The sequence below is a fragment of the Lichenostomus cassidix genome, chromosome 1Ab (genome assembly GCF_008360975.1).
Source record: "Lichenostomus cassidix isolate B80296 chromosome 1Ab, HeHo_3.0, whole genome shotgun sequence".
Lineage (NCBI taxonomy): Eukaryota > Metazoa > Chordata > Aves > Passeriformes > Meliphagidae > Lichenostomus > Lichenostomus cassidix.
The window spans coordinates 730,689-756,613 of record NC_139481.1 but is presented as its reverse complement, the minus strand read 5'-3'; the positions used below and the strand labels follow the sequence as shown (position 1 = coordinate 756,613).

Sequence of the window (25,925 nt, the reverse complement as noted above, 5' to 3'; positions counted from 1 at the left end):
CTTACCCTGAAATACAAATTAATGCTAGCACTCTTTATAGAAACAGTCAGATTCACGAATGTGGAACCCAGCTTCATTTTAAGAGAAATATGTGTAATATAGAACCAAAAGAAAACTTGAGAACTTGATCCTTAATGTAAGACTTTAAAGTATAATTTTCTGCCCAATATGTTTCTTTACTTGGGAGAACCACTGGACACTGCACCATTGGACCTTAAGAAATTTTAGTTCTCTTCTGAATGTATGTAGAATTGTTGAGCCTTAGGAACCTAAAACTGAAATTTCCAAGTGTGCAAAACTGCTTTTGTGGGTGTTAACTGCACAGAGAAGCTGGGTAAGGAAGAGTTTGTAATTTCAAACTGGATTATCTTCTCCACATGAACAATAGTCCTTTTGTGAGTCACTGGGAGAGGAGTAAATTTAAAGTACCTAATAATTTCTAATTGGATTAGAAGTCTCGAAGCAAGCATTGCCCATTTCTGTTTCTCAGAACTCTTACTCACATCTCAGACACTGCTGAGGTGAGCAGTGCAGACACACAATCTGAAGTTCTTGCAGGTCTTTTGGCCAGAGGCAATATTTGAGAGAAGCAGACAGATTGGATGAGTTTTCTCTTCCCTGTGCAAACCATATCCCTGTTTTCCCCAAGCTGCTGTCTGTGCAGCTAAATAGATGTATTAATACCAGAACTGAGCAGGTGAGGCTGAGCAGAACTCCCTGCTAGCACTGCCTAAACATTTCAGGGTGCTATTTCAAAATACCAGCTAGTTTTATCTTTCACACAGACCCACAGTGTGATTTGTGTTGCACACCCTGCAGCACAGTTGTATCTCTGTGTTCTTTCTCTCCCATTGAACTGGGATGAGTATTTTGCCTTCCAGTGACAGCAAAGGGAAGGTGGGATGAATTCCATTTCAATAAATCCCTTCTAGACTTCTGGGTGTGGGGTTTTTATTGGCTTGAGTTGGATTTTTTTTCCCTTTCTGATGTCTGAACTTTGAATAGACAAAAGCAAGGATATTTTGCCAGAGGTTTCCCTGCTCTGTGTTTCTGAGGGCAGCAGTGGGAGTTGTAATTAGCAGCAGTGCAAAGTGACTCAGTGACAGACGACTCAGTGCTTGGCAGTCCCTGCAGCTCTCCTGCCAAATCTTCTTCCCTCCACCGTGTTTGCTCCATCCTGGCAGCTTTCCTCTTGCAGCCAAATCAAGCCATTTGCTGCAGGCTAAAGGAGGGTTTGCTTGGGATGCTGGCCAAGTGCACAACTCCTGTTTTAACTGGGGCCATTGTTTCACCTGGAGGGAGAGCTGGGATGGGTTGGTGACTCCCAGAGCAGATCTACAGATGTGATTAGGGGAGAGGAGATTCCTGTGCAGCTCTGGGACCAGCTGAGCACTGCAGTCCCACTGCATGTGCCTCAGCCCTGCCCAGCTCTCCCCATCATGCCAATGTGTTCTGGGCAGTTTCCAAGCCTAGGACACAGATCTGATCGTTTTGGGATCAGAAATGTCTCCCAAAAGTCTATAACTACTTCAGCAAGTCCCTTGTGCCAAGGTTCCTGGGACAGCATCTCACTGAATGAGAATGACAAATTGTTTGGGGAAGGAAAAAAATAAAACCAAAGTGGTGTTGTGCATCACCTGGTGTATGCAGTGTGTCAGAACCCTGAAATCAGATCATTGTCTGAGAATTGCAGCTTGAATTAAACATCCATGGAATAGGAAATCCGAGAGCTGTGCAGAACAGATCAGAAACGTCCAACCCAAACTTTGCTCTGAAGGCAAAGCAGAAGAGCCCAGGAGGTGTGGAAAGCCAGGGATTGTCAATACCCAGCATGGGAAGTCATCAGGATGAAAATCAGGATTATGCCTTGGTGTTGAAATAATATTGCATTGAGGAGAAAAAGTAATATTGAGGAGAAAATCCCTACAGCTGGTGGAAGTGAGCACAGATCCAATGGCCCTTAATTGTTAGCTGAGGGGGAAAAAAAAGATACAAGGGGTTTTTTAACTGATAATTGACTAAATATTTCCTCTGCTGCCATCAGATGAACTCAGGCAGCCTTTGCTTGTGGGAAGCCTCTTTGTAATCTCCTGGGCAGCCTGGTGAGGAAAAGCTTTCTGAGGCCAAATGTGTTGCTAACAGGTGGAAAATCATCTTCTCTGAGGGTTTCTGCTACCATTGCTCTATTAATAGAACCCACTGATCAGCCTCCAACAAGGGCTCTGCTGAAAAGGGAAGTGAAGTAATTATCCATCTGTCCAAACAGAGAACACTTCAAATAGAGAAGAAAAACCAACCCACTTCATCATCTTCCCATTTCACAGTGGTGGTTTAGCATCGTGAGACGATTTGCATTGGTGGACTTTATCTGAAGGAAATGAAAGATAGAAGGGCATCAGGCATTGCTTTCAACTTTTTCATTTTTCTCAGTTGTCTGGGAACTTAAAGATAAGCTTAATGAAAGGAGATTTTTCTCTTACACCAGAGCCAGCCCCTCCAAAATCCCTGTTTGCTGTCAACAAGACTCAGACCTCTGTGACTCTGCTCTGGGTGGAAGAAGGAGTGGCTGATTTCTTTGAAGTCTACTGCCAGCAGGCTGGATCTGGCCAGGAGACCAAAATCCAGGTTGGTGTCTCTTCTGTGCTCTTCACTCTTCATCTCTGAGCCTAGACTGAGCCTTGCACCTTCCTGCTCTGGCTCTGCTCCTTGAAATGGGAGTTTAAATGACATTTTATACCAAACGTGATCAGGTGGCTCAGAATTAAACTCTTAAAAGCTAAACTACTGAAGCTACACTTCAAATAGTAAAATGTTTCATTGTTTTGCAATGTTGAGTTCTGCCTTTTTGATGAGATTATAACTGGTGGGAGAGGAAATAAGTGCATCCAGTAGTGTTGGTGTTGGGCTGTGTGGAAATAGCTCTGATACCTGTGAAAACCTAATGCACAAAACTGAGCAATGGCAATGAACAAGAAGGGAAAATGGTCAGGTAGCTTGATGAGGAATGGGAAAAATAGACATATCTAGATGCCATGAGATCTCTCATACAGTATCTACTTATTTCTGGCAAACTTTATTCCTGATTTTGAGATCTGTTAACTGAAGTTCAGCAGGAGTTCCTTGCTATTCACAGACTCCCTTATGCTGAAAATGTGCTTCTCATGCATTTTATCTCAGGGTATTTTCTTCCAGAGCACCTTCTGAGGCTCACTAATGAACCTCCTTTTCTCTGGCTGGACAGAGAGGCCACCTGAGTATCAGAGTATTTAAATTGCTGATGCTTTCAGTGACAAACAGAGAGCAGTAGTAGTTTGAATTCTTGGCATTCAGCGTGAGGTTTACTCGGTGCTTTGGCTGAAGGGATAATGAATCACTCTGATTACATGCCCATGTGGACTGTGACACATCAGAATCATTCAGAAAGAAGTGAAAAATTACCCACTTAAACCACAGATTATCACAAAAGACTTGCACACTCTTTAATCCCATGGAAGATCAGTGTGAATTATTTAATATTCTTTTTAAATTAAGACAGGCAATGACTAAAGAAAAAAAAAGTTTAAATGCACTTTGATCTTTTGGCAAGTTTGGATTCCACATCTAGATTCCTGCTTTTCACCCTCACTAGCAAAGGTTGTGAAGTCATTGTCTCACTTCACAGAGATTCAACACAGAGATGAGATCAGGCAAGGAAAATAGCTCAGGATTTGCAGCTTTAGTTCAGAGCAGATCTGTTTTAAGAACATCAGGAAAAGATTGCTTCACTGGCAGCTGCTTCAGTGGGTGTCTCATTTGTTGCCATGAACATCTGGCACGGATTATGCACAGAACTGTCAGCTCTCTCCTCATCAGATTCATCTCTCTCTTTCCTGTTCTGCAGCAAAATGGGGAAGAGCTCCTTTTGCACTGTGAAAAGGAATTCTTTCCAAGTAGCCTGGTGACAATTCTTTGTGATTTTCCAGGCTAACTACATGAATATTTTTGTCCCCTTTCCTCCATTTTTAGATTAGTGAAATGAAAAGGAGCAGCTTTCTGGTTTTGAACATCTTGGATTTGAGTTGGCTAATTTAAATTTCCCAGAGGGGAAAATGGAAACATCCAACCAAGTCCAATTGCCAAAGTGTGGCTCCTCCTTTCAGCTCAGGCAATAAAAATCTCCCTTGCACTCTGTGCTTTCATCTGCACAGTGCAGCTCAGCATTGCTCTGCAGCAGAGTTAGGCCATGGCTGACAGCAAATACCCAGTGCTTGGGACTTCTTGTCTTTTTTTTTTTGTATTTTTTGTATTGGGGAATACAGCATCTTGTATTCCCCATCTGGAGTGAGCTCATTCACAAAACTTCTCCTCCTTTCCCTTCCACACCACTGGCTCAGTGTCCCTGTGTTTACAGCTTTAACCACCTGGTTCTGCTGGACAGGACAGAAAATCAAAGACCTTAAGGATCTCTTTCTTTAAGTCAGTGCATGTTGTTCTGGTTGTGTTTGTTTTCTCTTGCTCTGTCAGCATTTAAAATCCATAAAGTGTTCACAAGGGTCAGAGTAATTAACTCCTTGGGTAAATACGTTACATACATATTTATTTATACATGTTACATAAATATGTTACACACAGTTTCTACCAGCTGGAAACGCTGAGCTGTAGGGTGATTGTAATTATTACCAAATAATAGCTTTGCTCTAGCTTTGTTTTTCACCTTGGCCACTCCAAAGCAATCCCAGGTTTTCCCATCCAGAGGAGCTCCTCAGAGGCAGAGATGACATGAATTCCTGTCAGAATTCTGGCTTCATTCAGAGCAGGGAGTGGGACTGTCCTGGCTGTGCTTGGAGTAGAAACACCTTTGTTTTCCTCCCACCTGTGAGGCTCAGTGCCCAGAGCTGCTGAGCTGTGCCACCTCGGGGTGTCCTGGGGGTCTCAGTGCCTTCTGGGGGTCACAGTGCATCCATCCTGAGGGTCACAGTGCTTCTATCCTGGGGGTCACAGTGCTTCCTTCCTGGGGGTCTCAGTGCTTTCCCCACCAAGCCCCAGAGGCACCTCTCCTTCCCTCCCCAAAGGGCTCCCTGCAGTGCTCTGGGATGTTCTTGCTGCTGCATTCACCCCCTTTCCTGCCAGCCTCCTTGCCCATTCCCCAGGACAGCCCAGGTGACATTTCCTGTGTCCCAAAGCTCTGGTTTCTCCCAGATCTCCCTTTACCTCCCCAGGACAGCCCAGGTGACATTTCCTGTGTCCCAAAGCTCTGGTTTCTCCCAGATCTCCCTTCACCTCCCCAATCCCCCCAGCCCTGCTCTGTGCACTCAGGGCAGAGACAAACTGCTGTGGGTCTCCTCCTGTCTGCAGGAACCTGTCACAGTCTCTTCCCACGTGGTGACCATTTCCAGCCTCAGCCCTGCCACGTCCTACAACTGCAGTGTGACCACCTTCAGCCACGACAGCCCCAGCATCCCCACCTTCATCGCCGTGTCCACCATGGGTAAGCAGCTCTTCCCTCCTCCTCCTCCTGCTGCTGCTCCCCTTGCTTTCCAGAGCACTTGGTTTGGATCAGGAAAAAGCTGCCAGATGTGCCTGGGCTGGGATGGGGAGCAGCTTTGGAAAGTGCTGTGGTTGACCTGGAAAAATCTGAGCTCGGGGCTCAGCTCTGGTGTGGGTTTTGGAGATCAGGGATGCAGTTTGTGGGGTCAGTACTGAACATCAGGATCACCAGCAAGAACATCACCATCAAGAATGATGATATTTGTCATACTTGATGATATATCATCATGCTTGATATTTATGGAGAAAAATGTTTTCTCAGCCAAGCCCAAAGAAGAGGGAAATCACATTCATGAGCTGCTAAGGCTTTCTGCATTCAGCAAAGAGTTCAGCAGAGAAGTGAATTTTTTCTCAAGGAAGAAAAGGGGCTCTGCAGGGTCTGCAGCAGTCACAGCCAGGAGGCATGGAGGATGCCTGGGAATGGCACTTTCCAGAGTAATTAAGCAATTCCAACCCAGTATATTACAGAGCCCCAGCTTATTATTTTGCTTCTGGGTCAGAAAAAGTATTGATTGTTGTTGAAGAACAACTTGAGAGCAGAAAATGTGCTTTGGAGACATAGATGGTGATAAATATCTCTATTTTGTATTACCTTCAGCGTTTTCTCTTGTGTTATAAATGTCAGCTAAAAAGGAAAAGAAAAAATAAATCAGAACATGCCAAAGTTTAACAAAAATGCCAGAGTGAAGTCATTTCCCCAAAGAAATTTCCTAGGAGAAATAGCTACTCCAACTCTCCCTTTATCTACAGCTACTCAAACTCTCCCTTTATCTCTTGTGGTAGGTTTTTCTCTCTGTAACACTCCAGGCTCTTTGAGATAAGTTTAAAAAAATAACATTATCAAAACTCAGGGAAAAACCAAACAAAGCTGTCAGTGCTTGTGGGCAGAATAACCCAGAGTCACTTTTCCCTGCAGTGACTGAGATGAACCCCAACGTGGTGGTGATCTCTGTGTTGGCCATCCTGAGCATCCTCCTGATTGGGCTGCTGCTGGTCACGCTGGTGGTTCTCAGGAGAAAACACCTGCAAATGGCCAGGTAGGTCCAGATTTATGCTAATTACCAAAAAAAAAAAAAATTCAGACACCAACAAACACATCGGGACAGTAGTTTCAGCTGAGAATTAATCCATGTCAAGACAGAAGTTATTTCATGTTAAAAAAAAAAAAACACCTATGCAAAAAATCTTGCACTTAACACTAGCAGATGCTGAATTTTTTGTGTTGTTTCTTGGCTGTGTACTCCCTGTAACAGATAACCACATCACACACAGTTTTCAGGTTATCTTTTTAAGAAAACATCATGTGGTTTGTTCCTTTTACGTGTAACTGGCTCTGAAAATCCCAGCTAAATTAATTCTCTTTCCCATTTAATTTCTGTGCAGCAAGCCCAAAGCCTTTTTCTCCATCACTGCTTCTAGCCACAGAAGATAAAAACCCCAGAAGGAAATTTAAAAAATAAATCCACTGAGAAGCTGCAAGCAATTGTTTGCTTAAATCAAAGAAATAGTCAAGTCAGTTTATAATTCGTAGCCAAAAATAATGAACTTGTGATAAAGACACTACTAAAATGTTCTTCAGGATTTTTTTTTCTTTTCCCTACAGTTATTTTCTTAACTCAAAATTACCTATAATTATCCTGTAAAAAGGACATAATTAAACAACTTCTCCTTAGAGTGGGAGCAGTGAGTATTTAGTATAGAAAGGTAAATATTTAGTATAGAAAGGTAAATATTTAACCTGTGCTGAGGACAGAAACCATTGCTAGTGGCAGACTGTGGAAAGCACCAATCTGGACAGAAGATCAGGTCTATTTGGGAATTTCATTCTTTTTAGGCATTTGTAGGTAATTTGTTCTCAGGTGGTGCTGAACATTTATTGGGTTTGTTCAGCTGTACTTAGGGGTTTTACCCATGGTTAGTGCAGATTCTCTCAGTCACAGCTGAGAGCATTCAGCACTTCTCTGCAGCTCCAAGAGTTCTCTGCTGAATCTTTGCAAGAGTTGTGAATCCAAAACTAGTAATTCTTCCCTCCTGGTTTTGCTGGCACAGGGAGTGTGGGGCTGGAACCTTTGTGAACTTTGCATCTCTGGAGAGGGATGGGAAGCTCCCCTACAACTGGTGAGTGTTTGAGGCAAAGCTGCTCTTCTTCCCCATCTCTGCTTTATGAAAAATGTTATCTGCAATCCTAAAGTGCTTTTGTTTGTCATTGCTGTCCCTCTTTAGGATAAAACTCCTATGCTTGTTAATTTAGTATGTTATTCCTTGAATGTATTTTATTTCTTGAATGAGGACTGAAGCCATGCATTCTGTCACCTGCTGGTTTTAGTAAAGCCATTTCAGCAGGCAGTGATGTATATACAGGTCAGACAGGTTGCAATAATGTGTTTTGGGAGGATATTTTTTTCCTTTCTCTTACAGACTTATTTCCTAAAATAACACAACTGTAGAAACTTGATCTGTAAATAAGCATTTCCATATATTTACATCCAGGATGACTTGTAGATGCCTAATTAGCAAGTGTCTCCCTGCAGTGCCATTAATTAATAAATCCTTATGTTACAAGACAAGGAAAGCCAACTCACATATACACTCTAAGTCAAAGTTCAGTGCTGTTGAAAAAAATAACAAAACACCCCAAATGGATCTTTCTAAGCTAGAAAATCACCTTCAGGAGTTTCAGCCACTATGGACTCCAAATCATCACTGTCACCATCAGCTGAAGAGAAGTATTGGAACAAAGAAAATTAGCTTTTCTAGGAGTAAAAGGCTCTGAGAGCTACCTGGCTGCACCAGTGTGGTGATTCCCACTCCTGCTTTGATAATCAGTGAGTGGTGATGACAAACCCAAGGTTTGCTCTTCTGTTATTAGCAATCTCTGCCAAAGCCTCTCCTCTTCCAAGGCAATCCAAACACAGATATTCAAAATATCAGCCCTGTTCCAGGGTGCCAGAGGAATAAAATGGTTTTACACCCATGGTCAGCTTTGCTGACAGCTGAGAAGTTGGAAAGAGGAGTTGGGGCTCAGGATTTGCTTCCCTGATCTCCCAGGACACAGCCTGCCAGCCAGGATGGGCTGAATTATTGACACTGCAGCACAACGAGCTAATAAACCTGCAAACTGAACTCACAGCCCAGCAGATCTTGTCAATATCTCACTGTGCTGCTAATTAACAGGATATTAAACAAGCTGCACTTGCTGGGTTTAGCTGTTTGCAGTGCTGGTGAAATCATCCCTCAGTTCTGCTGCTTGGGCTGTGCTAATGGCAGAGGAGGCAGAAGATCAAACACTCATGGTAATTAAATATCCAAGCTTGAATGAAATTATTAAACTAGCAGCAGATGTCATTAAAAGCATGAAAGGCTTTTTGTTTTTCAAGGGAAGGGAATTAGTAGGTTTGGATGTGAAAGTGAAGGTTCTTGTTGCTTGATTTAGTGTATGTGAATGTTTGTGTGTATAAATGCATATATGTATACATACATGAATTGGGTTATAAAAATACAAACTGAGGGAAGCATTCCTGCTGAATACCTCCACAAATCTGTTGTACCTGAAGGCAGTGTGTCCTTATCTTATCTTATCTTATGGTCCTTACTTCTCTGAGAGTTGTTCTGTGTGCCTCTGTTGTCTAATGTCAAGACCAGATCCACTTATCCTTCAAGCAGCCAGCTGGGAAATATGGCCCTAAAGACAGCTAGGAGGATTAAAAAATCCATTTTTCTTGGGCTCATTCCAGGGATATAGTGAGGGAGCTATGGGCAAAGCTACTAATTCCTAAGGGAAGCTCAGCTCAGCAGAGTTTTCACGATTTAAACAATCTCTGCATCTCTTTCTTTTAATGAAGTTGTTCAGTCCACCTGAGCAGGATGTGGAAGACCACATAATTGCAGAAAAACAGTGGTGTATTTATTGGGCAATTACATATGTTTCATATGTTGAATAAAATCAATTGGCTTAGATGTCAGAGCTCCTAGTCTGTGAAGCATATAAATCAGTTTGGAGGTAGTGTAGCCTGTGGTTTGATAAAGAGTGGAAATTCTTGTGAGGATTGACGATGAGAGAAGCTCAGGTTTGAATAATTCCTTCTGCCTCTGGAGGCAAGAGGAAGGAAAAGCCTCCTGTGGAGTTTCTCAAAGGAAAGAGAAGTATTCCAGCAACATCCTCACTTCTCTCTTCTGAGACTCATGGAAACCTCTGGCAGCAGAGATGTGTTTATGGAAAACCAGATTTCTCCCTCAGTCCAGTCCCCCAGAAACTCAGCCAGCAAATGAGCCCCAAGGTGTATGATGAAGTAGAAAAGGCTTTTCCTGCTGCCTGACCCACCCAGTTCCCTCCAGAGCTGGCCAAGGCACCCTGCAGAAACTGCACTGCAGCAAAACTCACCAAAGCATCATTGGGCTTCTCACTGCATGGGCAGAGGGTTTCCTGCACTGGTTGGAAGGTTGAGATTAGGGATGATTACACTGGACATGAATTGTTTATCAGGGAAAATACACAATCTACCAACTTCATAAGGGCCAAGAGTACTGGAGAAGGAAATTTCACTTTGTTCTTCCTCTTTAGAGCAGCTGCAGGACAGGATCACTTCAAAGGCAGCAGATTTTCTGATGGGCAAAAAACACACTGAGGGTGTATTTGGCTAAAAAAAAGTCCTTCTACTGCAGCAAAGATTGTTTAAATTTCCTGAGTTTTTAATATTTGTGAAGTACCTAAAGCCCATTTCACTGATAGGCAGAACAGCCTGAGTGGGTTTCCCAAATTAATGCACAGCAGAACCTGGTAAACAGCTTGGAAACACAGAAATTTAGAATGATTTTGTATTCATATTTCCTTTAGCCACAGTAAAATCTGCTGTGAGTAGTTATGCATAGAAAGCACAGTTAGAACTGTTCAAGCAATGTTCAGATGAAAACCTAGGAGAGAATTTCCAGCACTCTGCAAGATGTTCCATGGATTGAGCAATCTGACTCACTAGAGGGTATTAAGAGAGATTGGAAGCATCTGAATTTATCTCTGATACAGATCTCCTGATATCCCCAGGATCACTTGCAGGGACAAATGTGGGAGATGACTGTGGCTTGTTTGTGATAAGAACAAACCATGTCAGCACTGAATATCTGCAAACATCAGCAAAGAGGCTTCATGCCACCTGTGCAGTGGCTGTAAATCTGTCAGTGATGTTTTCCTACCCATTTTACTCTCTGAAAATTTAGACTAACAGCCCTGAATCAATGTGATAAGACCTACTTCTTTTGCCCAAATAGAATCTTGTGTTGGATAAGCTGAAAATCCTGCAGAGGGTGTCAGGGTGAGGAATCTCAGGGATGCTAATAATATTCTTAGGAAGTAAATAAGAAGGAGGATTTATGGGTTTAGCTGATTTTTAAAATAGAATTTGCTGATCTCCTGATTTCTGTTTGTCTTACTAACTCTCCCCACTTTCTCATCTTTATGTATGTTATTTATTAATGCTCACAGGCGTAGAAGTGTGTTTGCTTTCCTAACTCTGCTACCCTCATGCCTTTGGACTGATTATCTTTTGGCATTTTATATTAATCCTTGGTAAGTGACTTACTTGTTTTTCCATATGCAATGTGTAAACGATGTTAATTTCTATTCCATGAAAAATGTATGATATTTTTGTTTTCAAACGAGTCAAAGCTTTTAAGATAGAATTTTTTGCCCTAGAACACGGACTGTTCAGGATGTGGGTATCACAGTATTTGCTGCCCTGCTTCATCTGCTCTGCCTGTTGATGCTCCAGCCCATTTTGGGATTAAAAAGCTAATTTTGGAGTGGTCATCATATCCATCTCATTGCTGTCTTTGCAATTTTTGCTGCTTCATTATAATGTGGCTTCTTCTGTCCTGGTTATTTCTGTGTTCATTGCCTGGAGCTGATTGCTGCTGTTTTATTACTAAAATTGCTTGGTTGTGCCTCACCTGTTTGGTGTGTGATGTCAAATACATTTGTTTTTTAAAGGTGCACTTAGGCTACCCTGATATTAGTAAAAGGTTTGTTTTTGGCAAAAGCAGTTCACTGAGAATCAATAGAGCCAGAAGTCCCAAAGGGTACAAATAGGGTACAAATAGGGTCACTGTGTGCACTGCTCATTGTGTGTATTTAATACTTCAGTCTGTAAATAATTTATATGGACTTTGTAAACAACTGATTGTTTTTTGAAAACACCTAACAAAGCCATGTGTCTGTTTACAACCAGGACTGTTTGGCAAACCATTTAACAAATAATTATAATTGACTGTGATCCAAAAATGCCTAATTCATATAAAGAAACTTAAGTTCCTGATGGTCTTGACTCCAAGTTATAGGATTTTACAAAAAGGGTGCAACTGAGGTTAAGATTTCATTTCCCAGGCATTTTCCTGGTCTTACCATGCAAAGCCTGGCAGGCAGACATCACCATCCCCAGCACAGGGATTTTTGTGAGAGATTTTCCTTGCATTGCAGTGGGTCTGCAGGAAAACCCATCTGAATTTCCAGTTGGCCTGGAAGTGAGAGTGTTTGTGTCACTGGAGGAAGGTTCCTTTATTCTCTCAGGGGGACAAAAGCATGTTCTCCACACTGAGGAGCACAGGGGACCTTTCCACACCTCTCCAAGTTAATGTTAGTTATTATTATATAATGATTATCTGGTGTAACCTCAGCTAACTCTCGAGCTGCAGTGGTGGAGGGTCAGGCAAGCAGGATTATTATTATTATCATTATTATTATTATTTTGGAGGTCACACTGAACTCTTTTATCTCCAATGCTCAGATGCACTGTCAATGGCACTGCTGCAGAAAGAGTTGGCTTCTTCTGCCCCTGTGCCTTTTTGCTTTTATTATGCATTAAGCCACCTCTCCAGATGTGTTAAGCCACCTCTCCAGATGTGTTAAGTCACCTCTCCAGATGTGTTAAGCCACCTCTCCAGATGTGGATCTTTCTCCAAGGTTTCCCCTTCACTCAATCTCCCTGGTTTAGCCTGGATGGTTAAGGTTACAGGAGCTGAAGTGCAATGAGATGAGATTAATGCCTGTCTTGGTGTTTTAATCTGTAGAGTAAATGGAATAACAGATGAAACAGCAGCTAATGTTTCAAATGTCTTTGTTTCTCACACAAGCTGCTTTCAAATATTTATGAACATTCAGGAAACAATTGCAGTGCTAAGAAACAAAAGCCTTTTGAGATTATCTAGGGACAGGAAATTCTTGCTGAGAAATGTGTGTCAATCATTTGTTTTATTGCCTCTTGAAGTGTCCCTTGGAGAAGCATTCTTAGAAGCATTCCCATCATAAAGAGCATTTAGGTGTTTTTTTTCTTTTCAAATTAATTCTTATGCACCTGACATTAAAAGGTTTACAGTCACAGGGGGATGGAGGTGTGTGGAATAATTTAGGGGAATTAACTTTAAGATTTCATTGGAAAAAAATCTTTGGAGATGGAAAATAAATACCACTAATTTATGTGTGCAGTACACATGGCTGTGCAGATAACATGATAGGCTGAGGAGGTTTATCATATTTAATCTCCACATTAATATAAAGCTGGTAGTGCTATAGCTCTTGTTAATTGTGCAGCTAAAGCTCCTCATCTAAATGGAAATGGACCTTGACAAAATAACAAATCACTACAGGCTGTGGCTGCTCCAGAAACTGAACATTCTGTAAAACTTAACTTTGAAAATTAATACTTCATTTTTTTTTAATGTAACTTCTAAACTTAACAGGGTAGAAAAATTAACCTTGAAAATTAATACTTCATTTTTTTTAATGTAACTTCTAAACTAAACAGGGTAGAAAAATTAAAATGCTCAAATTTTTAATATTTCTTTCTCTATATTACTTTGAATTTGAAAGTCTTCTCCTTTAATTTACTAATTGAAGTTGTGAAGCAAGTGATCTAGAAATCATTCTTATATCATCATGAAGTTAAAAATAGCATCATGATAATGTGAAAAATGAAGAGATATTGTTTAATGCCCAGTAATTAAAAACTGACACTACTAAAATCCCTTCTGAGTAACCAAGAATCTCTTAGTGCTCTGTGGCTGATTGAACAGAAATCAGTATTTTTAGCCAAGGTATTCCAGGGTTTTTGCTTTGTGTATTTAATCTTATTGTTTGCTTAACTTCTTTGTTCTCTGCATCCCACTGGAGCCAACAGAACTTTTGTATCAGCTTCAAATTGTCCAAGTTATTATCACCAATCTCCTCCTGAATCTGGTGGATAAATAGACATTTATCTTTGAATAAAGGTTGTACAACAGTTTAACAAATGAAAAACACTTCCTTTTTTTTTTTTTTTCTTTTACAGGAGTAAAAATGGATTAAAGAAGAGAAAGCTGACCAAGTATGTAAATTCTTTGATATTTAAAGAATAAATCTTAGGCTAAATATGCATTATGGATTACATGGCATACTGGCATTGCATTATATAGAAATATGGCATACTGGTATTGCAATATATAGAAATAAACTTCTTGATAGACATATCCTGAGAGAGATCTGAAGGCAGAAAACAAACAACAATTGGACAAAACCAACTCTTCTCAACAGCTTGTAGTAAAACACACAAAATTAGTCATCAGGGAAGAGATCAATTATCCAACTTAGTGATTTCAACAGAGTTTATCCTTAGTTAAAAATGGCAAATGGTGAGAAACCTGCTGCATTTGTTTGCAGTGATATTTCCCTCTTGACGTGGGGCTCTCATTAGTTGTTGGGAGAACATGAGATCATTAACGGGGAAACAGCAGTAATTAAGTGGTGATAAGACACCTTCCTTTGGGCACATTGCCTCGGAGCAAATGAGGAGATTGCTGTGCTCATGCTCCAGCAGCTGGTAAATTAGAGGATGATCATTAGGGGGAGGAAGCTGTTTACCTGTGTTTCCTCACTCAGACAGCAGCCTAATTATTTCTGGGTTGTGTTCAGGGGTTGTGCCTGACTGGCTGATCAATCCTCACCTGGCAAAAGCAGTGTGCAGGATGGGAGTCACTAAATCAGAGCTAAATCACACCTGCTGGATTCTCTGTGGTTTTATACTTAAATGTCACTTTTAGCCACCATCTCTCTGGGAAGAGAATTTGACCTCTAAGGACAGAAGTGTGTAGTTCCCAAAGGCAGGGCAGTGACATCCAAGGTGCTGGTTTAGGGGGATTTTTTTAGGTGGAACTTGTAAAAAAAAAAATCAAAGCCTAAACATGAAATCCACCCACAAGGTTCCTCCTAACTGCTTTCTAGCATTAACAGCTGCAAATAGATATTTATGACTTGATAGTATTCTGGGGGGGGGAAATGAAAGATGTCACAAATGTTGGATTGTTTTACTTAATTTCTGTGTATTTTTCTTTCAAAGCCCTGTCCAGCTGGACGATTTTGATGGATACATCAAGGATATGGCCAAAGATTCAGATTATAAATTTTCTCTGCAGTTTGAGGTAAATCTGGGGATTCTGCCCTCTCATCTCTTTCAAGCTGTTCCATTTGCATGGCTGTGTGGTGCTGCTGGGTGGCTCAGCTGCACTTCCCCTTCTGCAGAACTCAGAAGTGGAACTTGGTGGTGTTAAATCTGAATTTAGTGAACTGCTGGGAGGTTCTCATCACATTCAATTTAATTGGCAGAACAACACTCTTACTGTAAGTTTAGGACACGCTGGCAACCTGAATTGAATCTGGGATTTTAGTGGTTTTATTTTATATATTTTATACTCTTAATTTGAGAGGAAGCATTGAAACAAGGAAGTGGCATCAGAAGTCTCTGTAAGAGCAAGGAGATTTCTCTAAGACAAGTTCAGGTGCCTTTTCCTAATTACCCAGGATTTAAAGTCAGTTCAGGTGCCTTTTCCTAATTACCCAGGATTTAAAGTCAGTTTAATGGCATAGAGCTAAACCACATCCCTGTCCTGTTTAAATGTATTCCCCAAAGATTTAAACCTGGGAAGGGAGTGGGGAGAACTCTCTGGGTTTACAATGATCCTTCCTGACAGAGAAATTTCCTGATACACCATATATTATAAGGACTGAAGGTAATGACTGCAAAGATCTTCCAAACATTCTTCCCAGACTGAAAGCCACTTGTAACCACAAAGAATTATTCTCTGGGTGTTTTTGAGGCTGACTTTGGGGTTTTCCTCCCTGTTACCCCAGGAGCTCAAACTGATCGGGCTGGACATTCCCCACTTTGCTGCTGAGCTGCCCATGAATCGCTGCAAGAATCGCTACACAAACATCCTGCCGTGTGAGTACAGCACAGCCCAGCCTCCTGACACCCTCCTGAGATCCCCGGGAGGGAAGGGAGAGCTCTGATAGGGGAATGGGAGAGCCAGGAGGTGTTCTAACACTGATAAAAGGCTGTTCTCCAAAGCTGCTCTCACAGGGAGCCAGGCAAGAGGTGTGGGTTTTGTTAGCTTTGAATAGAAGTTGTTTCCTGGAAATGTTTCTGGTGGAAGGAGTTTGGAGGTGAGAAATGCAAGGTTGTTTGTGCTGCTGAGTAGTGTTACTGCATTTTTTGCATGATTTTAATGGAAGCAAAGGGAGAGCACATGGAGAGGTGTTTGCAGAGCAGTAATGATGCTGTGGCCATGAGGTGTTTGCTGAAGGAAACTTTGCTCTCTTGGTTAATACAAGAATTTTCTATTTGTTAATAAATACTTTTTCACTGCTTCTATAGGACTAATTTAAATTTTGCCTCGCTGGAGATGAGTGCCACACTTTGAGATATTTTGCCATATTTGAGAGGCAATTTTTAAACTGATTTTTCCTTTCCCAGATGACTTCAGCCGTGTCAGGTTGGTGTCCATGAACGAGGAGGAAGGGTCTGACTACATCAATGCCAACTACATCCCAGTGAGTGCAGAGCTCTGCTCAGGGGGATTTCAGGGGGTTTGACCTCTGCAAACAGCACAGCATCTCCTGCAAGCTCATCAGGCTCTCAGCTTCTCCAGATTCCAATATTTTGCCTACAGGGAACAACCACCAAGAAAAAGAAAGGAAAAAAAAAAGGGGTTGGAGGGGGAAGATTTTTGGCAAATTTTGCCCCAGTAGCTCTGGATGATCAGTGAATCTTTGTGAAACCTGGTAGGGAAATGAGCAGGAAACATGAAATGATTCAGTTGCTTTCAGGATAGTGAGAATTACCATACATGTTTAAATGAGACATTTTTCTAGGTTTCTGCTGCACGTGGCAAAGGGCTAAGGCAGACACTCCAAATGCACAAGAAGCACAGATGGTGTGTGGGGAGAACTTCTGCTTTCTGCTCCTCCCTGGTGCTTCCCTCCCTCCTCCCTGCACCTGCCAGAGCAGCTCTCCCCAGGGTGGCACCACAGCTTGAGGAGAATTAAACTGCACACAGAGCTGCAGCCAAATATCTAACACTGGGGTTGGCTGGAGCCTCAGCAGCTCTTTGCACTCCCCCTGAGCTCCTCCTGCCACTGAGCTCCTCCTGCCACTGCCACCAGGTTTGTCCCTCCTGGCTGTGCCTCAGGGTAGCTGCAGAGCAGCACAGCAGCCCTTGGGAAATGTTCTTTTCCTTGGGAAATGTTCGTTCTTTTCCTTGGGAAATGTTCGTTCTTTTCCTTGGGAAATGTTCTTTCCCTTGGGAAATGTTTCTTTCCCTTGGGAAATGTTCTTTTCCTTGGGAAATGTTCTTTCCCTTGGGAAATGTTCTTTCTTTTCCTTGGGAAATGTTCGTTCTTTTCCTTGGGAAATGTTCCTTTCCTTGGGAAATGTTCTCTTCCTTGGGAAATGTCCTTTCCTTGGGAGCACAGAGAAAAGAGCATTTCTGCAGCCCTGCTGTAGCCAAACTGCCCCTGCCTGTGCTGAGAGAGCCAAACCAGCACTGTGGAGAAGGGAGGAGCTCTGGGTGAGTCAGTGAAGCCACTTCTGTCACTGTGGATTGTCACTGTGACATTGTCCCTGAGTCTGTGCTTGGCTCCTCTGTGGCCAGAGAGAACCTCTGCTCTCTGGGCAAATGATTTTTGGGGTAACAGCTTCATCTCCTGGCCTTCATTCTGGATTGCTTGTACTTTGGGGGCATCAGAATCTGGCAAAAGTTGTCATCACAAAATAAATATAAAAAATAAATCATCACAAAAAACCCCCAAAATTTATTTGTGTCATCACAAATAAATACCAAAAAAATTAATTTCTTCATAGTGGAAGTCACTTTTAGAAGTACAAACTGAACTTGAGCAAGCTGAAAAAAAATATGAAAAATACCTGTTCTGAGGCACTGACCATGTTGGTAATCAGGACATCTCTGTTTATTTCTTAGGGTTATAATTCACCCCAGGAATACATTGCAACCCAAGGACCACTGCCAGAAACTAGGAACGATTTTTGGAAGATGGTTCTGCAGCAAAAATCACAGATTATTGTTATGCTCACTCAGTGCAATGAGAAAAGACGGGTATGTAACAAAATCCTGTGTGTGGTGCAACAGAAACTGCTCTGAAAACAGCCTTTTTATGCTGATTAGGTTTTGTTTTTTTTTTTTTTTGCATTATTGCTGATCATGGGGCAGCATCTCAACCAGCCCTGGAATCTTCCTTCCCATTTCAGGACCTTCTTCCACATTCCCTGATTTTCCCTGACCTCCTCTGACCTCAGGCATTCTGTGATTCTGCACTTTTAAGTTTCAATAATTGCAAAATACAGGTTTTATGCTTTACATTTTCCCCGTGATATTTTAAAATAAATACTTGGAATGTAATTTGGAAGGGTTTGTATGGACATTCCCTTTCACCCTTGTTTTGTTCCATTTAGACCTATTTTCAGGAGTAACAAAAGGCGCTTTTTTTCCCCATTCTAAATCTTCCCTTCTGAAAACCATCACATAGCTGATGGCCACAGTTAGATAGGAGTGGTCAGAGTGGAATTCATTGCAGGAGAAATGACAGCAGCAAGTGATCAGTGGTGTGGGCATTTCTGAGCCTGAGGTTCTGCATCCTGTATTTCTGTATGTGTTATTTATACAAATACAAATACAAACAGGCCTGGATTTCCATCCCTTCCAGGTGAAATGTGATCACTACTGGCCTTTTACAGAAGATCCTGTTGCCTATGGGGACATCACCGTGGAGATGCTGAGCGAGGAGGAGCACACTGACTGGGTGTACAGGAGTTTCAGGATCAGCTATGTGAGTGAAACAATTCACAAAAAATGGGGCTCATTTCAGTCCAGGCTGCACTGTTTGCCAGTTCTGTTATTCTTCATCAGTGGCAGAATGAGAAAGGGAGAGGGAATGGAATAAAAAGAGGGGGAAAGCACAGGGTTGAGAAATGCAACACTTCTTGGTTTAAAAGCAAAATCAAATGGAACTTCCAGGGGGACAAGAGCAAAAACCAAATCCCAAACCCAGGAACAAGAAGTTCATACCCTTTTGACAATGATGGTCTGATATCCCCCACCCTGTAATCAATCCCATGTTTGTTCTTGGCCAGCTCTTGGGCTGGCTTCACTTTCAGGCTGCATGTGGGGAAAAAAGCCACAAAATGCCACAAAGCCTCAGTGTGACAGAGTGCTGACAGAGTGCTGACACTGCTCTAGCTGACCCTGCTGCTGCTCTCCTCTCCCCAGGCTGACGAGGTGCAGGATGTGATGCATTTTAACTTCACTGCCTGGCCAGACCATGGAGTTCCCACCACCAACGCTGCCGAGAGCATCCTGCAGTTTGTGCACATGGTCAGGCAGAGAGCAGCCAAGGCCAAAGGGCCTCTGGTCATCCACTGCAGGTAATGCTGCAGGAGCAGCAGGACAGCATTGAATGGGCTGGGAAAGCACGAGGAGGAGAGCTTTTGGGTTCTGCTCACCTCGTGGCTGAAGAGGTTCTCTCTGGTGTGTCTCCCCTGTAGCCTCATGGAGAAATCCATAGAGGATGTTGTTCTCTGAGTGTTAATGTCATGAAAGGTGCTTGTAACCCAGGGGAGATTGATATATAACATTATGAAATCAAATGGGAGATTGATATATAACATCATGAAATCAAACCCTGTGTTTACTACTTGTTTCTGTTCCTTCCCAGAACATCTATCACAGAGCTAGGCAACAACTGCAGTCTTTGCTTTTTTTTAGTTGGGATGCTTCTAGCAGCAAAGAGAGATCTTTTCAGAGAGTGTTTCAGACCAGAGTGTAGCTCTCAGACCACACAGGTTAAAAGCAACAGTGCTGTGGAATGAGTGGAGGGCAGGGAAGGATGGATCAATCAACTCCTGCAGCAATTGCTCTCAAATGTTGAGGCACAGAATGAGTTATCAGTTCATCTGTCCAATTAACACAGCAGAAGTTGAATTGTATTCATCTTATTTAAGAAATTAACACGACAAAAGCCAAAATAGAGACCTGTTTTGTGACAGTTACACTGAACTGTGTTGAGATGAACTATTCAGCATTACTGCAAACACTTCCAAGGCTTTTCAGAAAAAAGTATGACAAGACATAAAAAAGAATTTTTGTTGTTACACACTTCTACCCTCAGCAGTAGGGAAGGTGTTGGGATGCTGTGTGAAACCCTGTGAAACCTCTGAAGCCACTCAGTGAGATCAGACTTAAACATTCCATGTGGAGTTACAATGCAGAGACTCAAACAGACAGAAGAATTCTACATGAAAGCAGTGTGTATTTTTCCAGTTGCTAAGCTTCCCTTTGGGGGAAATGCAGATTTTCAGCCTAGTGGTGGCTATTTCTGTCCCTCACTCCCCAGGCACAAGTCCTGCAGTGCAAACCCCTCGGGGTGGTTTGTCCTCTGAGGACAAAGAGCTGTGAGCTGAGTGGAGCTGTGACCCTGCTGTCTCTGGGCATTAATTACTGCTGAGATTAATTGAGAGCAGGTCTCTGCAGCTCTGCCCACAGCCCTGGGGTCAGAGGGCTCTGGTGAAGGCTGAGAGGGGAGCAGGGGCAGCAGGAAGGACAGACAGACACGGTGGAGGAGGCTATGTGTGCATGAAGGGGAGCAGGAAAACATGGAATATTTGCAGAGCCATTCATGTGAGCAGGAAAACATGGAATATTTGCAGAGCCATTCATGTGAGCAGGAAAACATGGAATATTTGCAGAGCCATTCATGTGAGCAGGAAAACATGGAATATTTGCAGAGCCATCACTCCATCCACTCTGCCCAGCCATGGCTGATGGGTTGGTGCCAATAAATCCCAATAAATCCCATGGATTAACCATCCTGCCTGCCCTCAGATGAGTTCTATGTGATCCCTGAGCTGCAGGACTTGCTCTGTGATTTCCCTGTGTTCCCTCAGAGGAGCTGATTTGGGGTCTGTGTGTGTGTTGCAGTGCTGGCGTGGGGAGGACAGGAACCTTCATCGCCCTGGATCGACTCCTGCAGCACATCAGAGACCACGAGTTCGTGGACATCCTGGGGCTGGTGGCTGACATGAGGTCCTACAGGATGTCCATGGTGCAGACTGAGGTGAGATCTGCTCCTTTATTTCATTCTCCTTTTCAGCATATTTCTGTCCCATGACTGGAGTTCCCTCTGACAAAATCCCTGTGAACTGATCCAATCAGGTTTCCATCTCTGATATGATAATGTCACATTATGAGTTGCTGCATAGGTGTGTTTGGGGATAGAGCTGCAATCTCACTGTCTTCAAAGGGAATGAGTCATTCTCACTTTGGGAAATTCATCTGCAAACAATGCATTAGCAGAGATTAACACAGGAAATGTTCAAAGCACACAGAAAGGAGTGGGGCTTGCTGAGGGGATTAATGGCTCATGAAATGATCTCAGTGTCAGCAGCCTTGCTCGTGGATCATGTTGGTATCATCTAGCCAGGCTAGGAACTCAATGCACAATGGGATTTCAAACAAGCAAAACAGACAGAAGAATCCTTTGGTGAGTCTGCCAGACACCCTCCTCACCCCTCTCCCTACCCAAATATCCACTGGGTAGTTCTTTTTCTGTTTTTAAGACAAAAAATGAACATAAAGCATTCAGGTACCTTTCTTAGAATTCAGTTTTAGGCAATATAAAGGAGACCCACTTTAGCTCTGACTCAATCCTTCTCTTGTTTCATCATTGAGATAATTAATAAGTGATTATGGTGTTCAGGTGGATTTCAGGCATCCCCACCTGCTGTCTGTAACAATTGTGAGCTATTATTTTGGGAGCTGAAAACTCCCTGTGCAGGGTGAGGGGCTGACTTGGGAGACTTGGAGCTGTGCAGGCTGTTGGTGTGAACTATCAAAGTGTTCCACTGGTTGGGTTTTTGCCATGCTTTCTGAGGTGCAAAAAATGCCCACTGATTTGGTTTTTCCTTGCAGGAGCAGTACATCTTTATCCACCAGTGTGTGCAGCTGATGTGGCAGAAGAAGAAGCAGCAGTTCTGCATCAGTGATGTCATCTATGAGAACGTCAGCAAGTCCTAGTCAGAGTCACAGGGTGAGGAGCTGCCCTGTGCTGAGCCCTCAGCCTCACAGCAATTCCAGGAGCTTCTCTGCCAGTCTGGGGCTTTCCTGACCTTATTGCTTTTCCTGTTCATGTGGAGAGTTAGGGGGAAATCCACCTAGCCTGGCAGCAAATAATGCACTGCCCTTCCCACGGCCCTGGGAGTGTCTGGTGGGAAAGGGAAGGAGAATGCAGAACTTTGATGAGCCATCCAACCATCCCTGCCACTTGTGCTCACACCTTACTAACCCTAAAGGCAGGGAGAGCTTCTGTATCCTCAGCCATTCCCAAATCAGCTCCCAAGGCCAGCAGAGCTCTGGGGATGCTCTGCTGGAGGGTGAGGTGGAACCAAAAACTCCAACAAAAACAGTGGGAAATCTTTTGGTCAATCTGAAATCCCAGAGCCAGGGAAGCAGCAAACCCAGTCTGAGGGTCTCCAGCTGGTACCAGCAGCAGCATAATGCAGGATTGGTGTTGCCAACCCGTGGCTGTGCCCTGTGCTGTCCCACAGCTTTGCTGCTGGTGACAAGCTGTGAGGACATGTGTCACTGCTCCTTAGGGCACCAGGCTGTGCTTCATTAGGTGGCAGCAATAACCCAGCATAACCCTAATCCTCGCTCTGGGTGGAGCAGGAAGCTGCAGGCTTTGGGCACAAAGTGTTCCCAGGCAGCTGCTGGAGAGCTGGCTGAGGGTGTCACCTCCATGGCTGCTGTGTCCCTGCTGCTGCACAGTGCCTTTTGTCACCTTTGTGCATCATTCCTGTCCCTAAGGTTTAGGTAATTCACTGCCTAACCCCAGTCCCAGCCTGTGTGGAGAGTCAGTAAAACAAATGCTAAAACCAGTATTTTATTTCCTTTTCCCCTTCCTGAAGTGCTGTTTGTTTGGTTGCAGGTGAGACCACGAAGCACACCCATCTTCCCTTGCTTCTGATTTATTTTCTGTTGATGGTTTGAAGGGCAGCTGTTGTGCCACAAGACATCACTGCTCTGCAGTCCATGGACAATGAGGGAGAGAAACTTTTACCTTTCTGAAGCACTGGGGAGACAAAGCCTTAACGAGCCTGCGGTGTCTTTTGAACTGTTTCATTTCTGGACATTTTTTTTAAATACTGGACCAAATTCAACTGAACAACGTGAAGGAAAAGACACTATGTGTGATAAGATAGATCGCTCCAGAGTGTTGGGGTTTTGTTTGGTACTTTTTGGTTAAGCTCTTTCATAATTTTTTAATTTTTTTTTTCTGTGCAGGTTGGGCTTAAGGTTGAAGTAAGTGCAATATTTTTGTAATGGTTGACTGAAGAGCTTTCTTCATGTGTCACTGGTCTGTGCTAACGTCCCTAGGAGAGCAGGCATTGTTAGTATCTAATAATACCTCATTAGTGAATTAATTAGCGAGGCATGAACATACATGAAGAAACCTGGAGGTTGTGGCGGGGCAGGGCAGGGAGGGCAGGGGGATTGCTGGGGTCATGGTTTGTTTCCTTGCAGCACTGATGTTGTGGGTCTGGGGAGCACGGGGAGCACTGCCAGCAGAAATCCTGCAGCAGGCAGCTGGCACTGGCTGCAGGAAGGTGGATTTGGGGTTTTCACTGTGCTGCTGCTCACTGAGCACAGGGACTGCTCTTCTTGCCAACCTTTCTCAGTAACGCCACTGGTCAGGCTCTTGGTTGAGACCAATCCAATCACAGGGCAACTGAGTTCCAAGCTGGGATATCTTAGCATGTTTACTCGAGCATTTAGCTGTCTGAGCAGTCCATGGTGCCTATACCCCTCACTGGTTTGTTATTTTTAGTAATTATTAACCCTGTGTGAAAACGTGACGCTGGTTCAGGTCAGAGGGGTGGAAAGGAAGAAAAGAAACAAAAAGTGCTTTAATAGACATATTTTTCTGAACCAGGAATTTGTTCCAATAGGAGGTTTTGGCACGGGAAGGGCTGGTTCTCAGTTTGTGCTACAAGGCTGCCAAAGTGTCAGCATGGATTCCTGCAGGGCCTTTGGGGCAGGGCTGGGGGGCTCTTTTCTTTTTCGCTGTCCGTTTCAGTTCTAGTCAAAACAATTAGCTATATATCTATTTTTTAATTTTTTTTGGTCTTTGTATAATTCCGGTACATCATTGTGTATTGTGACCTGATGCTGTCAGAATGGATGTTTGATGGCATTTTTGTGACCTGTTGCTTTGTGTCACCTCATTGGAAGTTAGCAGCAATGGAACTCAATGTAAACAAAACAGACTTGAACTGGAAGTAAACACACTGGATTGCTTACCTGTGCAGAATCACTGTCAGCAACACCAAATATACTTTTGATTCCATTCCCTGGCAGGGCACAGGGTGTAGGTCAAGAGCTCAGCTGCTTCCAGCAGTCTGAAATCTCCTTCAGCTGATGCTCTTTTTTTTTATTTTCTTCCAAAGTTGTTCCATTAGCAGGTAAGTAGATGTATACTTATTAAATAACAATCCCATATCTATTATGCAGAACTGCATAGACTTGCAATTCCCCAAATAAAACAGGGAAGGGGTACTAAATAAACAGAGCCCAGCCTCTGAGTACTGGAAGGTGTAATGTGAATTTCCCCTCCTTGTGTTTCCCTGTCTCTGATACTCCTTGCACTGTTCCACTGATCCATCCTGGGGCAGGTTGGTAACAAGAAAGGCATCTTTGGGACACATTTCTCTCATTTCACACATTTCCCCCTCATTTCGCTGCTGTTCCAGCTGAGGTTCTGCCATTGCAGCAGGAGCAGCAAAGAGCTGTCTGGCCTGAATGGATCAGGAGGCAGAATTACAAATGAGCACTGGACCATTCAGACCTTGCCTGTTACGCTTTTTAAAAAAATGTATTTCAGAGTTTCACTATGTGTTTACTCAGAAAATATGTGGAAATCACCTCTGGCAGCATTCAGGACTTGAGTACAGCAATCAATGAGTCTGGAAGATGGTGTGGTTCAGAAGATTCATGCAGATCCTTTATCCTGAACTGACAGACAGACTTTTGGCTTTCCTTGTCACACACCTTCACAGGAAGTCCAAAAGACCAATGGTTTGGGCTCCTGCTTCATGTTAATATAGTTTCCAGCTCTAAAGTCATCCCAGCTGTCTGAAGCTTCAGGTTTGGTAAGAGATTTTTGGAATTATGGGCTTCATGTCCACAGCTCTGCTGGCATTACTGCTGCTCTGTATTGATCTGCTGCTGTTCAGCATCTCCTCCCCAGAACAGCCCTGTGCCATGAGCTGAAACCAGGGCAGCTCTTCTCCTTGCTGCCTCACAATGGGTGTTGCCATGGAAGCAGAAAATAAGCAAACTTCAGAAGATGACTTAGCAAGGTAAGAGGTTTTTAGAGGCATGAGTGAAAGTGTGGCTTGTCTGAGCTGTGCAGTGAGCAGTGAGCCTGACCTCCTTCAGAGCTGCTTCCTTCCAACCTCATGCAAGGATTCAGAACAGGTGAGGAAGTCTTATTTGTGCTTTATTCTATAAATATATATATAAATTCATATAATGTTAATATTCTATATATAATATATAGAATAATATTATATATATATTTATATATATAAAAATAATATTATGCTGACATTCGAATTGCTATTTGGTGAGTAAACTGCTGCATCCATCAGGGTTGGTTAGAAGTTCCTCCTGAGTTAAAAGTGAGGTTTCTCAGCTTTGCTCTGCCCAGGGTGTCCCAGGGGAACAAGCAGCCTGCAGAGGTGGGAAGAAGTGCTGAAGCTGGAAGGTTTGTGCTTTGGGAGCACAGAACACTGAGGGAGCAGAGGCTGCACAAACTGCCTCCCTGCACCAGTGAAAAGGCAAATTGATGGCAGTAGAACAGTAAATTATTCCCTCTGCCATCAAACCTTTAATAAGGCGCTGGTTTTGGCATTTAAAAACCTGCTTTGTTTCCCTCTCAAAGACATATCACATACTTCTAAAATATTAGTATTAAAAAAAATAAGCCTTGCTGCTCCAATCCTAGAGAAAACATTGGAATGAAACACTGCATTTTA

At 43.0% G+C, this 25,925-nt stretch overlaps 1 protein-coding gene across 3 annotated transcripts in view; it reads left to right on the top strand.

The window, feature by feature from the left end:
* PTPRO (protein tyrosine phosphatase receptor type O) overlaps positions 1-24,188 on the top strand; it is a 104,111-nt gene extending 79,923 nt beyond the window's left edge. For 2 of the 3 annotated variants that reach the window (XM_085049261.1, XM_085049263.1), the window contains exons 13-27: positions 2,486-2,625; positions 5,335-5,467; positions 6,443-6,563; positions 7,576-7,644; positions 11,003-11,086; positions 13,839-13,874; positions 14,883-14,964; positions 15,674-15,764; positions 16,296-16,372; positions 17,800-17,934; positions 18,542-18,664; positions 19,105-19,259; positions 20,812-20,947; positions 21,802-21,919; positions 22,817-24,188. In XM_085049261.1, coding sequence (XP_084905387.1) covers positions 2,486-2,625; positions 5,335-5,467; positions 6,443-6,563; positions 7,576-7,644; positions 11,003-11,086; positions 13,839-13,874; positions 14,883-14,964; positions 15,674-15,764; positions 16,296-16,372; positions 17,800-17,934; positions 18,542-18,664; positions 19,105-19,259; positions 20,812-20,947; positions 21,802-21,906 — 1,487 coding nt within the window. In that variant the 3' untranslated portion in view covers positions 21,907-21,919; positions 22,817-24,188. The remainder of the gene's footprint in view (positions 1-2,485; positions 2,626-5,334; positions 5,468-6,442; positions 6,564-7,575; positions 7,645-11,002; positions 11,087-13,838; positions 13,875-14,882; positions 14,965-15,673; positions 15,765-16,295; positions 16,373-17,799; positions 17,935-18,541; positions 18,665-19,104; positions 19,260-20,811; positions 20,948-21,801; positions 21,920-22,816) is intronic. The other variant, XM_085049262.1, reaches the window with a different exon arrangement.
* Positions 24,189-25,925: the final 1,737 nt, after the last annotated feature.